Source organism: Dromaius novaehollandiae, chromosome 1, assembly GCF_036370855.1.
Source record: "Dromaius novaehollandiae isolate bDroNov1 chromosome 1, bDroNov1.hap1, whole genome shotgun sequence".
NCBI lineage: Eukaryota > Metazoa > Chordata > Aves > Casuariiformes > Dromaiidae > Dromaius > Dromaius novaehollandiae.
Window position 1 is genome coordinate 20,883,077 of NC_088098.1, and position 15,071 is coordinate 20,898,147.

At 39.0% G+C, this 15,071-nt stretch overlaps 1 protein-coding gene across 2 annotated transcripts in view; it reads left to right on the forward strand.

Annotated features, from left to right (window-relative positions):
• WASL (WASP like actin nucleation promoting factor) overlaps positions 1–3,347 on the forward strand; it is a 53,769-nt gene extending 50,422 nt beyond the window's left edge. For both annotated transcript variants that reach the window (XM_064506751.1, XM_064506753.1), the window contains one exon: positions 613–3,347. In XM_064506751.1, coding sequence (XP_064362821.1) covers positions 613–674 — 62 coding nt within the window. In that variant the 3' untranslated portion in view covers positions 675–3,347. The remainder of the gene's footprint in view (positions 1–612) is intronic.
• The last annotated feature ends 11,724 nt before the right edge of the window (positions 3,348–15,071 follow it).

Here is a 15,071-nt window from a genome sequence, read left to right on the forward strand (position 1 = left end):
GTTGTAGGAGAGAATGCCCTGACCTGACAAATCAGTACTTTTATATGTACAATAATTTAAAAATTGTAGCCTACTAAAATTACAGAAAGTGGAAGATGGGATAAAGTTAGTAAAAATGGAGGCTGATGTTCATTACACAGTCTAGAATATTCCAGTAACTGTAGTAAGCAAAAATCCCTTCATATAGTAAATTTGGGGAAGCAGTTCTTACCTTTCAGAAATGAATCTGTCCTTGAAGTTAAAAACCCAATCTGGAACATGGTGGCCACTCACTTTTTCTAAGAAAAATAATAGCAGTAAAAGTGTGAAATGAGAACTTGTTTCTCTCTTACAGCAAGAGAAGGGTGTTTTTCTCTCTCTACAGTAGGAAGGCAGTGAGAAAGGAAAGGAATTAGAACTTACATTTTGATAGTGGTTGCAACTCAAATTGAATGTCATACATAGGGGTCTTATTTAGTAATACTGAAGTATTTTATTATATTGTCCTGGCTTCATTGAAATGATTGTGTTCCCTCTCTTCACCCCCCACCCCCCAACTGTGGAAGACATAGGTAACACTTTTGTCATGTTAGTTCTGTGCATGCAAGTGACCTGTGCTTTCTTGTCTTGTAGATGAAGATGAGGATGAAGATGATGAAGAAGACTTTGAGGATGATGACGAATGGGACGATTGATCATTTATTATATTATATATATATATATATATTTTTTAAGGTGAATGATATACTAAACACTACTTTCTGTCTATGGATTCTGTAAAATTATCATGTAAATGTTCTACCAATTTGCTGTATATTTTTGTTGCCTTTTGCTTTTTTATTAATCTGTGCAATACCTCATTTAATCTGTAAAGGTTTGTCATAATCCTCTACAAAGCTACTCCCTGTTAATGTGTGCGAGTTTACACCTGGATGATCATGTACATGTGAATACTTTCCATTCCATCAATAAGGGAGTTTAAATGTAATATGTGAGACTGACAAAAACCTTAATGTAATTTAGTTATAATGCGAGAAGGAAAACACTATTTTCATACCCTACTTTTTCTGTATCCAAATTTTCTTATTAAAACCTAGTATAGCACTACGTTCTTTAAGTGATGCAGCTCTTAGTTTATTTAGCCCCTTCATTTCAAATGCAACATTACATGAATGTTGAGGCTGGTTTATAATATTGCACAGTTTCAAATACATCACAGCATTGCAGTTCAAATCTTAGCAGTATGCTTTACATAAAACAAAATCACTACAGATATGCACAGCTAGTTGTGAAGATTACCTTGCCCTAACTGTAGCAATACAGACTGCTATTGAACAGCAGTGAATAATTGAATTCTTTAATTAGGGAACTGTCTATCTGAGGTCAAACAGGGTGGCTTTACACTATAGTAGTTGTAAAGGCATCTGATGCAGACCAGTCCAGTCCTCCCTTTCCAGCTCTTATCTTTCAGAATGAAGAAGTGTAAATTGCTGGGGACTATACTGGAGTCTGGCAATTGCTACAGTTTGATTTATTTTTAAAATCAATTTTATGTGTTTTTTGGGCTGAAGGGCTGCATTTAATGCTTGCTTCAGTAATGTTTAATTACATTTTAAAATGTGTAGGGCATTGGTGTACTAATAAAGTAAACTTAAGTGGTATTACTTTGCAGTCTTTGAGTTATGGTACATAATAAATGCTAAAACACCAGTCCTACATCCAGGAAGTCGGAAAGCCATTAGCTCAGAATATACACTTTGAACATGTACTGAATTTCATGGCAATATTCTGTCTTCATATGTTGGCTTTAAGACCAAGGGTTGTGATGAAGATCAAGGACACTATTCACAGGAATGGTATTTGAGTAAATGGACAGAAAATGGGTTTCTCATTTCACAGCTTGCACATTTATATAAGTTATACTTTAGTGTGGTAAACATTGGCATATCTGCCTATTACAAAACACTAATCTATGCTAGGTGGGTATTTAATATCTGCAGCACTAATTACTGTTACTTACTGTAATTTTCAGGTAGAGAATTTTTTTAAAGAGAACCACATTATCTGACACAGAATATTTAGTCGAGTCTAGTCATATTTGGAGCATAGTTAATACATAGTGTCCTGAGTCTTTGACTGTAGTCAAGGTATCAAACTAAATTTAAGTTATCAAAATTGTATTGACTGAAACCCAGTGTTGACCTGATCTTGACAGGCTGGACCTGCATGATATGGCATGGATTTCTAACCCAGTTATAACCTAGTCTTTAGAGAATGAGTTTAGACGTATAAAAAGAAAAGAAAGTTGCTGAAAGGTAGTGGGAGAGGTAAGGCTGTAGTTAAATTATTCAGAGGATGCTGACTTCCAAGAGTAATTTAAGCACATAACTTGAGGAAAAAGAAAATTCCAAGTGGTCTAACTTTCTTGCGGTAGCTTTTGCATTGCCCTCTGCTACTGGAAACCCTTCCTACTAGCTTTGCTGCTGTAATGGCTTGAGCACTGAGTCACGTGCAAGTGCAGCCTGGGTTAACTAATGTCAGTGGAGTTAAGAGCTTGTGTATAAGGAAAACAATTGTATGGCTTTTGTATAACTTCTGGCACTGCTTCCATATTCTTACTGCATATAGGGCACTTAAAATTAAGCAGATGAGGCCTATAGGTTTTCCAAACATGCTGCTTACTAGATTTGTTTAGCTCTTACATTTTCTGCGTTGGGATTTCTGTAATATAATTATGCCTTACAGTTCATTAATCAAATTTCTATTCCAAGTTTTGGGAGCTCTGGTGAAGTTGTGTTATTCAGTAAAACTTTGATTTGTAGATACTGGCCAAAGAAAGGGGGGTTGGGGTTTTTGTTTGTTTGTTTTTGTTTCTTTTGTTTTTTCTCTCGATATAAAGAGTACACTCACATTCTGTGGTGTCCAGATTAATATTTGCTTTAAAATAGTGTGTGTACATGATAAAATTCAGGCATAAAGACTGCAAGAGCAGTTAAGGTAAAGTCATAGCTGCATGGTTCAGCGCTCCACCACTTGCACTATAAGCAGAAGATAGTGTTTCATGATACTGGTGCATTGTTGCTAAACATTGTAATGAAGGCCTCTCCTATATACTCTGGTTAAATGACTGTCCAGATAGCCTTAGCAATTAACAGACTAGCATGAGGCTTTTGTATCTCAACACTGTGTGCATAGACAATATCAGCTAGCCACTTTTACGTATGAAATCCATAAAAACTTCACAATCATTTAGTTTTCCATTTATCAAACTGAAATTTTTAGTATGTGAATTTTTGAAATGTACAGTGAATAGGATGTTGCACTGGTGGCAATTCATCATGGAGCATAATAAAATTAATTTGACCCAACTAGTGTAAAACTGTGGTGGTTTTTTTTTTGTTTTGTTTTTGGGGTTTTTTTAGAGCTAATTGTAGCGCAGCTTTTAAAATAGCTGTACATATTGATTACACACTTTGAAAGTAATTTTGGTTGCCTAGCCAAGTTCACAAAGCAGTAAATAGTTGCTGTCAAATCTCAGTAGTTTTCATGTCTCTGGAAAGTTGGATAGTGCTAGTGAATAAACACAATGAGGAAGAGAATGTAACACCCTGTCCTGGCAAGTCTGACTGCTGCTCAGCAGCTTCTCTGGAAACAACTGCTGCTGGAGGCAGGTTCAGTAATACAATAACGTTTCAAGGTTGAACAAATATAGCTTCATTAATAAACATTCCAGAATGAATACTAAATAGTTCACTCTTTTCAGAATACTGTAATTTATTAACCTTTTTCAAGATGTAACTATCTTGTACATAAGACTGTAATATTTGAGCTTATTACATTTCATAACTCTGCTTTTCTCCTCTAAGTCTGAATAGTCTGGCATCTCAAATGTTTATCTTGTGTACACTCTCTCTTACTTTTCTAGTTTTAGGCCTTAAGTACAATGTAAAGTTCAAATTCTTATTTAAGCATTAAGCAATTATTTCCTCTCTGCTTAGTGAACAGAGGTTTAAAGCATGCTTTTGAAAGGAAGCTTTTCTTTCAAAGTTACGTTATTTAATTGACAACAGTTACTAACATTATGTTCCCAAGTAAGGTATATGTAAAGAGGAAAAAGGAGGAGTGGGGTTTTTTGTTTGTTTGTGGGTTTTTGTTTAGGGTTTTTTGTGTGTGTGTGTGTGTGTGTGTGTGTGTGTGTATGTTTTGGAAGACTGTTGTCAATCCATTACGACAGCCTTTATCTAATCATTAGACGAATTCCTAGTCCAATTAAAGTTCCTGAAGCTTAAGTACAGTGATAAGCAGCTTTATTTTTAGAAAAGTGAAAATGGTTTAGGGAAGCTTAGAAGTTATTAAACCTTTTTCTCTCCAAAGGACCAGTGTTACTGCATAGCGCTACCATGAGGATGCTGTTACTATGTATTTGTTTATTGGCTGGAGTTTTCTTGTGTGAGAAAAGAAATAAAATATGGGGTAATGTGAGCTAGAATGTGAGCGTTCTAGGTTTAATGCTGATGGTTAAACTTGGCTGCCAGTCAATGACAGCAGCCTGACATTTTTCTCTCTGGTAATACTTGAAAGTTTGAGGATGTTTATATGGAGGAGATTAAAAAAAACAAAAACAAAAAAACAAAAAAAAAATTACTACAGCACGTATGCTATGTTTGCTTGAAAAAACAAGCCCTTAGTTGTTTGAAATCACAGATAGGAAAGCAACACATGTTGAGAAGAGAAAGGAAGCAAAAAATCACTGCAGCAGGGTTAAAGTATAAATAATTGGAGTTGTTTTCTAACAAATTTTATTGTGTGCTGAATTTTACAATATTTGCAGAGTAGCCTGCTAAGATGAGCCAGAATAGTAATTTGTCAGGTATTCAAGTTCTTCTCTAACATGGTTTTGAGCAATACCTGCAGCACTTGCCCATCTCTAAACAGCATAATGTTCTTACATTTATTGTGTTTTATCTGTTAGCACTGAAAAATATACTTAAAGGCCTTATTGCTCGTGCTCTTAAATGCTGTTGGAGTCTTTTTGGAGTGAAATTCTTAAGCCATTACTTCATGGGTTTTTTCCCCCCTCCCTGAAGGTTAATTGTCTTAGTTCTGAGTTTTGTTACTCAAGCAGTGTGAATTTTAAACTTGTTACGTGGCGATTAGTGGAGGGAGTGTAAGCTTTTCTGATAAACTTCAGAGAAGTTTTAAGAACAGAGCAAGTTAGGGAACAACAATAACCAGCACTATATTTTTGTTTGTGTGGACTGTGGAACATAACAATCTGGAGTTTAAAGCTTGAGAATAAGAAATAAGAATGTATGATATTGCTTGTGCAGACATGAAGTATTTAAATAGCACGGGCAGGCACTTAAAATCACAGATCTGCTCCTGTGAATGTTGATGTCAAACAACTGCCAGAGCGGTTGAGCTGGCTTTGAAATCCTTTGTTGGTAGATGGGACTTTCCTAGATATTTGGGATACAAGGTACACCATTTTGAGTTTACATCTGGGTTTTGTGTGTGTGAGAGAGTCTTTCTTACTAGGTGCTACTATAAATCTTTCAGGTTAGAATAGCTTTTTGGACCAAAACAGCACCTATTTCCTTGTCATCAAGGGAGGAAATAATCCTCGGCTGATAAATCCTTTGGCAGAGCCTAAGCCTGTTCAACTGTCGGCAGAGAGTCTGTATTTATTTTAAAGTTCAACATGAGATGGAAAAAACACTCTAGCCCCAGTTTAGATAAAACACATTACCCTCTGGAGACTAACCACAGAAAATGTTTGTAAGCATGAAAGACTGGTGGCTAGAGCAGAAAAATACTAAGAATTAGTGTTTGTGAAGCACCCACATCAAAAATCAAGTTTTCATCTGTGGTAGTTTATATAAGCTAGTCTTCAGAGAATAAATCATTGAAATTTACCTACTATCCCCAATGCCTGCAAGAAAAATAGTTCTGGAGAGCATGCGAGACACTCTGATATTGCTTATATTAAACAGTGATCAGCCCTGAATTTGACACTTTTATTAATGCTTATAGTGGCTTATCTAATACAAAAAAAGTTTTGTATCAAAGTTGGTGCCTTGTATCAAAGGTATAGACCATGAGATTGCTGTTGGCATTTTTTTATTTAATGGGGATGCTCTTGATTAGTTTCCAGCATCCCATCGAAGTCCTACCTAGGTACTGTGCTGTCCTTTTCATACATGCATAAATATGATTTCTGGAAGAAAAGCCTAGTGAATGGTACCTAGACCTTCCTGTTTCTCCCGTAGGTCTCACGTTCTACCAAACAAAAATAATACATCTTTAGAAGTACTTCCTGATGGCTTTTCCAAAACTTCCATCTGAATGGTGTACTCAGGTTTAGAGAAAGAAATGCAGACTTTCTTGGCAGGAGGTCTTTCTGCAGACTTTTTTGTATTCTCAGAAAAGTATTTGTATATAACACATCATGGTGGTAATGTGTTTCTTAGCCAGGCAACCTATCACATATGGGTTACTGATTATGAAGAGAATATTTTTAAAAAAAAACTCAAAAACATACTCCTTATGAATTATCTTAATTCTAACACAAGCTGTCAGATAAAGCAGAATTCTATGTGGCTAGGAAAAAAAGGAAAAATATCAAAATAATTAAGTCCTCAATCAGCAAGATGCTTCGGCAGAAGATACAGCCTGCTGGGTTCTACTGGCCAAAAGAATCTGAGGTACATGCACACCAAAAGTGTTCGGAGACCCTCCAAAAAAAAAAGTCTGATTACAGGTCTGCAGAAGGAGCTTTTCAGTCCAGTAGAGCAAAGTGAAGGGGGAAAAAAATTGTAAAAACATTCTGTAGCTTTTAAAAGGATTCCTTTTGTCCCCTAATGTCCTCTGTACTGGCCTTACAAAGCCTAGGATACTCTTCTGACTTCTGCTAAACTAGTACCCTACCCAGATAATTGAAAATATTTCTTTGTCCCAGATATGGTATCACACCTCAGCCCTCACTACTCTTTGTCACTCTGGTCTTCAGTATGAATGTCTTTTTCCTGGAAACCTCTGTAAACCTCATCTCAGAAATCCAGTTAGCACAATTGCCTAACAAATCCCTTCAGCAACCCACAGCACACAGCTGTTGTGTAACATATGAGCCATTTCAAAGTGAATAGAAGTTGTTCCTGATGTGGATTCCTCTTAGAGAAAAGAAAGGATTTTACCTATGTATTTATCTGAAGAATACTCAGAAGCATTCAATGACCAATACAGAAAATTTTGCCCAGATTGCTGTAATGGGCAATGTGAGAGATGGGTGACTAGGAAAAGGATACCTATAATGCAAGATGCATTCCTCAAGGAGTCAACCCAACACAGACCTCTGCTGGTATAGAAAATACTGGAAGAACAAAGAGTTAGGAATTATTCCAGGAATACACCTTTGCTGCAGGGTATATTGCCTGGTTCATCATGTATGCTTACTCTCTGTGCTATTGACCTCATGAAACCCTGAGAGCCTCTGACAGCGATTAGTCAGCACAGTTGTGGCAGTTGCGATGGTCCAGGCAGCTCAGACTCATATGTGAGGAACCGCTCTACTCAGTCCCCTTTCAGAATTGCCCTTCCAGTCTAGTTATATCTGGGTTTGAAATAAATTTAGAGCAACATTCCCTATACCTCACAGCATGGATGCTGGCTGATTAACATCAGCATAGCAAGTCCTCTTCAGCCAAAGTACAAAACAGTCCTACAGTGTAAAGGACTTCAAAAGACTTCTGTATTCTCCCAGGTAGAAAGCGATGATTGCACTGTTACCTGTAGACATATCTCTATTTTTAGTCTGGAATCAAATCCAATAGAGCACACAAGGCTTCTCTGAGCAGATCAAGTCTGTCACGGGAGCTTCATGAGCACCTCCTTCAGGTCATCTTTATGTTTGCACTCAGTGGTAGCTGGATTCCTGAAAGGCTGTAGCTACGGGCCCCTGACTGAAATCAAGTGTACCAGTAACTGAAGTTATTACTCATATTACTTGTTTTTCACTGTGAGAACAGCCTTTCTGTTAGACCAGAAATCTTCTAGGAGAATGATTCAATGTGAGAACATAAAAGATCTTCATAGTCCCTGACTGTCCAATAAAACTAGATATACGTCTTTCCCAAAACCATTTTCAGGGCTAAATCTCTTACCTTTTGACTGCTCTGAGAATGTTCCCTCTCTGCATAGACGGAATTAACCCATTTAAAGTAGTCCTTTAGGAGGGCAGTAAAAAGTCAGAGTATCTGAACATCTGCCATCTTGTTCATTTTTTTCTGTGAAAACTCATGCAGTATGCTAGCGGGAAGGCAACGCCCTGGATAAACCTGCTGCTCCGTGTGGCAGAAGCACCTCGTCTAACTTCAAGCAGAATAGCTCTTGGTGCTGTGATTCAAAAACATTAGGTAAGACACTATCTTTATTTGTACGGGCCTGGTTTTCAGAATCAGCAGCCATTTTTAAGCTTTCAGGAAAAAAAAAATCCACCTTGAAGAGTGTCTGTAGACCACAGAGTTAATCTGAGCAGTTAGATTATCTCTGTGTGCAAATATTGGGTCATACTCTAGGGCTGCCTTAAGCTGTGCTTTTAAATTCAATCTCTCTTGTGTGATCAAACACTGGAAACACAGCCACAGTATACGGTTCCTCCTGGATTTAGTTTTAATGAACTATATGTGAAAGACGTGAGTTGTGAACAATATTTGGGACTTAAAGTAATAGTGTTGTGCCTAATCCTGTGATTTATGAGTGAAATGTACTCTCCAGATTGTGCAGCACTTCATAGCACGACGGTTCCCATCAGAAGTACTTCATCGTGATTGACAGTGTCAGAAGCTTAACTGGTACTGAACATGGAGTCCTTCGCCAGGGTGAGCCGCTGGAGATTAAGTCTGCGATTACTGCTGGCACTGTTTGTACAACCTGTAGCAGCTCTGCCCCTATCATATGGCCACTGAGCTCTGTCTATTAAAATAAGACTTTATTGCTGATTGGCTGTGAAAAGTCACACGTTTCTCCACAAAGATGCAAAGAACAGCACAGTTAACAGGGTGTATGTCACCTCAGTTCCTCTTCTGAGTCCTTTCAGGTCTCCAAGACCAAAGTATGCAGCAGTGTGTTTGCCGCACTTTTGGAAAGCTCAGGGGCCTCTGAAGATTGTAAGTATAGAAGGCATTTTGTTTATGACTTGGATTTATTGCACCTCTGTGTGCTGGCTCCTACTGGTTTCATCTTACTGCCTTGTCTGTCTGTATCATCTCGGTTTGAAAGGGGCCAGCCTGTTTCCATCAGGGTGCACATTAAAGCTCTGACTTCATTTGAGGAAAGGCAGCCAATAACTTTGAAGTGTGTGATAATATTTTCGCTGTGTGCTGACAGTCACACTCTATATTCCCAGCCTCTCAGATCATCATGGAATATTACGAGAAATTGTCAGTGGACATGGCTGGAATTAGACTGATTTCTTTTCCTCTTTTAAATTTCAATTTATTTTACTATTTAGCCTTGACAAATAAAATACTACAGCCACATGGCAGAAATGTGCCTGGTCTCTAGTTCAGCTGAACAATTTGATCCATACTGTACTTCAAATTGTTGGACTTGACATATATTTTGAGATCACAACTAAGAATTTATTAATATTTCTGCATAATTTTCAGTGAACAGCTGCACTGTCAATTCAGGAGCAGAGAGTTCTTCCAAGAAACACAAGGGCAAATGTAGCTTTTTAAATCTGACCTCCTGTTTTTATTACTATGAAGGTAGTTGGGTTCTAATTTAGTAGCATCCCTTTTGTAGCATTAAAGAAGGAAAAAAGAAACAAAAGCTTTGCCTTTTGTGCTGCTAACTTAACCAAAATTGGCCAAATGTTCCTGCCAAAGGCAGCTTCTGAAGTTCTTGCTAAATGGAAACGTACCTATACTAACCCCAAAGTTTTTAATTCAGTTTAATTATTGATTATTCTCTGCACATGTGTCCCAGCATTTTTATCAGGACCTTTAAGCATTTTCCTCATGCTAACAAGATAGGTAGGATTGCAGAAGAGTTCACACAGTAAAATAACACTGCTCAATCTATCATGGGGAAAGTGAGGCACAAAGGGTCAAACCCAGTTCCACCAAGGCTCTTATAGAAGTTTATGAGACATTCACAGTGAGTCCATTACTCCTTATTTCCAGCATTATATTTTATCCAGTCATGAAATCTTTCCACCAACCAATATTTAGAACTATTAAACTATTAAACATTGTATTAACCATTGTATTGACATGATCCGTTAAATTGCTGGCATGCTCTGGGAACACACGAATGGGAGTTCTGCAGCAAGAAATGCAGTGATACAGTGCACTTACTAGCAGTTATCTTGGGGAGTCAGAGTATCAAGAAGAATATGTGTTTAATTGGTGTGATACTTTAACCACAAGTGTGGTGAGGAATAGAGATACTGCAGTTTATAGAGAGTGAGTCCCTACAGGTTTTTTTAATTATCTTTGTTCAGCAGCTCTCATGTACCATAGCTACCTGTTAGGCAAACACTCCATGAAGTAGACTCTGCATTTTGTCATTGTTTCCTTTTAAATGCTTGTTATCTCAAAGAAGAATGTAACCGAGGTACCAAATATAAGGTTACATGGAGATGGGAAGCATCTGCACAGTCTGTATGATCAAAGCCCCAAACTTCTCCACAGGGCACATGAACATTTGGCAGAACTCACAGAGCAGAAACAAAGACTGGAATTACAGGCTTGAGAAGGGATTTGTTGGGCTATCTGAGGCAGCACCCCATTACACAGAAAGACATCAGTCTGTACAAGAATACATCGAGAGATCACAAGTTCATATTACAGTTCTGGCAGTTCTTAAAAACTGCAAAACATTTGGCCTTCATAACATAGGTAATTGTTTGGCTGCCCAGAGGCTGGAAATATATAAAGGACATGCCCCTGTAGTACTGAAAAATACTTCTAAAATGGAAATGAGGTTGATTCTACACATTGCATTATTTTTACCAAATTCCTTTGATAGACTTTTTTTAATGTCAGATCAAACTTACTTTCTCCTCTAAACTGTAATTACATATTGTATATGTGGTGCAGGCGATAATGTAGCTACATGCCTCTGCTTTCCAATGAAATATGCAAGAGAGAATTTTAGAATATAGAAAATCAGGACAGCTATATTAAAAAATGCAGTGTGGATTTTTTTTTTTTTTGGCTCTAGAGAAATTAATCATAAACAACATTTATTTATACTCACAGTAGAATCTACAGTTTTATCTTTCTTTATCCACCAGCAAACCTCTCATTTCTGTTTATCAGCCTTCCAGCCATGAGGACAGAGCCCTCTACCTGAAACATGTTCAGGGATCTAAAAACCTTTCTGTAATATGATGTCTGCTAGGAAGTATTTTCTTCATAGGTAGTGAGACATAAGATCAAAAGATATTTTCTTCTTTGTTTCTGGATCAGAGGCAGTGGGAAGGGAAAAGTGTCTTGATGGAGCTTTGATTCAGACTGCCTGCATTGTTTTGAGCTGGCTTTTCTTTACTTCTTGCATTTACATCTCACATGACCTGAGTAACGCTAGATGGGGATTAAAGAGGAAAGAAAAGATTGCAGGGTGTCTTTTCACTTGACAATGTGTAGCCCAGCACAGAGATGTGTGAGGAAAAAAATGACATTGATGAGAGGTACCTAAGCCCATATTCACACTGAATATGTCTCTGAGAGGAGCTATTCAACAGACAGAAGAGGCTTGCTTTCTTCCATGTTTGCTTTGGGACATCTGTGTGAAACAAGACCCAGTGAGGGGAAGGGAAAAAAAGAGGAGAAAATGGATGCTATGGGGCATCTTCCCTTCATGATTTTGAAACAGTAACTGGAGGAATGGGAACGGACATGAGGGGAAAAAAAGGAAAACTAACTGCAGTTAAATCTATCTCAGAACAAAGCAGTGTGGAGGTGAAGCTGGTGACCTGGCCCCTCAGCCAGGAGCCTGATCACTGGCAGCATGGTGCACACCTCCATGTCACTGCAAGACGATGCCCCACATACTGCTTGCTGTAAAAGTGTAAGGGCATATAGTATATTCATTTCATTATATATCTTTATGCAGCATTCCTCCTTGGACTGCAGTGGAGAGTGCAGTTCAAAAGTAGCTGTGCTGATAACATGCAGGAAGTTCTGCCACTTGTTAGCCTACATGTTTGCATTGGAAAATGCTAGAGAGTATCTGTTTTAAGAGGCAGGAAGTCAGAGGAGAGCCAGAGCTGCAACAGCATTTGCAGGCTAAATCCCTATTTTCACTTAAAAGCTCTTTGTAATAAATTATGCAACTGCTGAACTGCCTTCAGGTGATTCCCAGCCAGTTTCAACTAAACTAAATGTGCTGCTTTTAAGGCACCATGTTCCCTGCAAAACCTAAATGTTCATATTGCAAAAAATGTGTCTAAATTAATGTGCTTGAGTGCATTAGTTGCCTGTAAGTGCCAGCAAAGGCCTCAGAAGGCCTCCCATGACCTCAGGCAGCAGGCTAGGAAGGCAAAGCCATGATGAATGTCCATAACCAAGCAGAGCAGGCACCCTTTTCTGAGAAGCTGACAGAAAGGCTAGAACTAGGTGGATACATTTCTAATCTTTCTCCTTGCACTGAGATCACTGCAGCTCTCCCAACTCCAGTGAGAGGACTGAATAACCTTGCAGAGGTTTTCCAATCCATGAATTTTGGAAGAAATAAACAGTTTCACCATTTCTCTCAGGAAAAAATAAAACCTGCCAGAGTTCTTCATGAAAAGTAAGTGACAGAAAGATAGAAATCCTTGGTCAGCCCAAGAGAGGAATTAACCTTGAATTTCAAATAAGGAAGTACTCTGTGAACTAAACTATGTTCAGACTCAAATTATATTGAGGCTATTGCTCCACTTGGAGAGAGGGTTGAATATTTATCAGCTCAGAAAGAGGCTAATTTGGGAACTAAATGTTTAAACATTCACTGAAGTATGACAGAGAGAAATTCAGGTCTTTGTTTTTTGTGTTTTTTATGAACCAGAACTCAACAGCCAGAGAGGTCAGGCTGATTCCCTCGCTCTAGTCAGAAATTCCACCCTGGAGGTCACGAATTAGCCCTTTTCTGATGAAAGAGTCACCCATGTACCAATGGCTTAATTACCAGTTTATCCCAAGAAGCACTGTTAGTGTCAGTGCAATAAGGAAATGGACCAGAAAGGCAAGTGGTGGGAGAGAAGGCTTGAGTCCGGCAAATTGCCATATCTGAGTTGCAGAGCAGTACACTACAGGGGGAATAGCTGGCTGCTTCAAAATGAGTCATGATATTGGCCAGATCAGAGCTAGTTAACATGTGCAGTGAGGTATGGGACCTATTCGCTTTTGCATGGATGTAAAGTACTCAATAGCCTTATCACTGAACTGGTCTGCTTACTCTGTATTTAATTAAGCAGTAGTGATATACATCATTTTGTAAGATTAACATGCCATGCGGTCACTCACAGATATGGCCAAACATTGCCACTGTGAGGTGGCTAAATTAGAATTATCCAGTTTAAAACGTTCTGCATGTCCAGTGTGAATGCCACAAGAACTAATGACTTCCTTTCCACACAGGGAGATAGAGACTAAGCACTAAGGAAAACTCTCCAGCGATACGAATATGGGATGATTGTTTAGGGAGACTAGAAGCTCCATCTATTGTGTATTTTTAAGGGCAGGTTAAATTATGTTTGATCTTGTCTTCAAGGAAAGGCAGCTCTGGAAGCACTTTCTAGACCTAATTTTTATGCTTACAGAGATACAAAGCTGACACAACGTGCTCAATGCCCTTGACACGCACTGTGCCTGCAGTGAGCTAGTGCAGCGGGATTAGAGCTTAGGTTTGTTTGACACCCAGCTGTGAGCTCAGTTCCCCATGTGAGCTGAGAGATTCATGGCGGTGGGAACCTGAGAGCAGCAGCCAGTAGTACGGTGGGGTGAGGTAGTCTGCTCAGCTGTGCCGGGCTATCAACATCCAGGAGTCTGTTATCACGGGGTCACAAAGAGCTTAGGATACGGATCCATAATAGATGAGCTGAACTAAATCCATGCGGCCTAGATACTGCTCTCCTGCTGTTCCTGGCCAGAGGTTCCCCTCGCCTCCCCTGTGCCAGGAACACAGAGCTAACCTGGCTTTGAGCGGTCTGCGGAACTAAATCAGAAAAACAGTAGTCCTTTTTTTTCTTTTTGTTTTTTCCTTTTTTTGCCAGATTACTTTTCTGCTGGTTTACCTCCCTAAACAGACTAATTGCAGGTCTGGAGCAAGAGAGGGGGCAAGACTTCACAGCTAGGGGGGCATAACATAAAGGGGGCTTCACATAAAGGGGGGCAACAAGTACCACAGCAGGGCTGATTTAAAGCCACAAAAATTCTCCTGGAGCAGCACTGACAGGTCTTTTCACCTAAAAAATTATTAAGGTGTTTGGAGCAATTGCCTCTCACTTAGACTATCTTGGGTGACCTTCAAGGAAGCTATAGCAGAGACTGAGAATTTGGATCATAAATGGCTGGACAGAAGATAAGCCTGACAGGAGATATGGTAGGCAAGTCTACAGATCCCATCGGAGGCAAATGAGAATTAACCAGAAGGTCATGTGAAAGTGGCTAGCAAGGCATCCAAACCTGTGATAAACCTGGATGAAAGGCAGGAAGTGTTTGCACAGTCTGAGTGCTGGCCAGTCGCACACCTTTTGGACTGGTGTTGGCGCCTGTCCTCCCGGCTCACCATACGGGCAGAGCTCACTTGTGTTGACCTGCCCTACCTGATAGAGACTAACCCACTGCAGTAAAGAAAGACTTGGTGAAGATGAAAAGGGAAAGCTGGAGGCTGGCATATAAAACATGGTTCCCTGTCCAGCCTGGCTGTGAAACACAGGAACGTGTGTATCACAAACTCAAAGAGCAGTAAACTGAGACCCAGTGAAAGGAGTAATCTTACTTTGTATACACATAAACACTTCCTTCAGGTGCCTGTGAAATTCATTGCTGTAAGTGTTGCTCATTTACAGCGCTGAAGGACATTTGTATGTTAATAAAAAATAA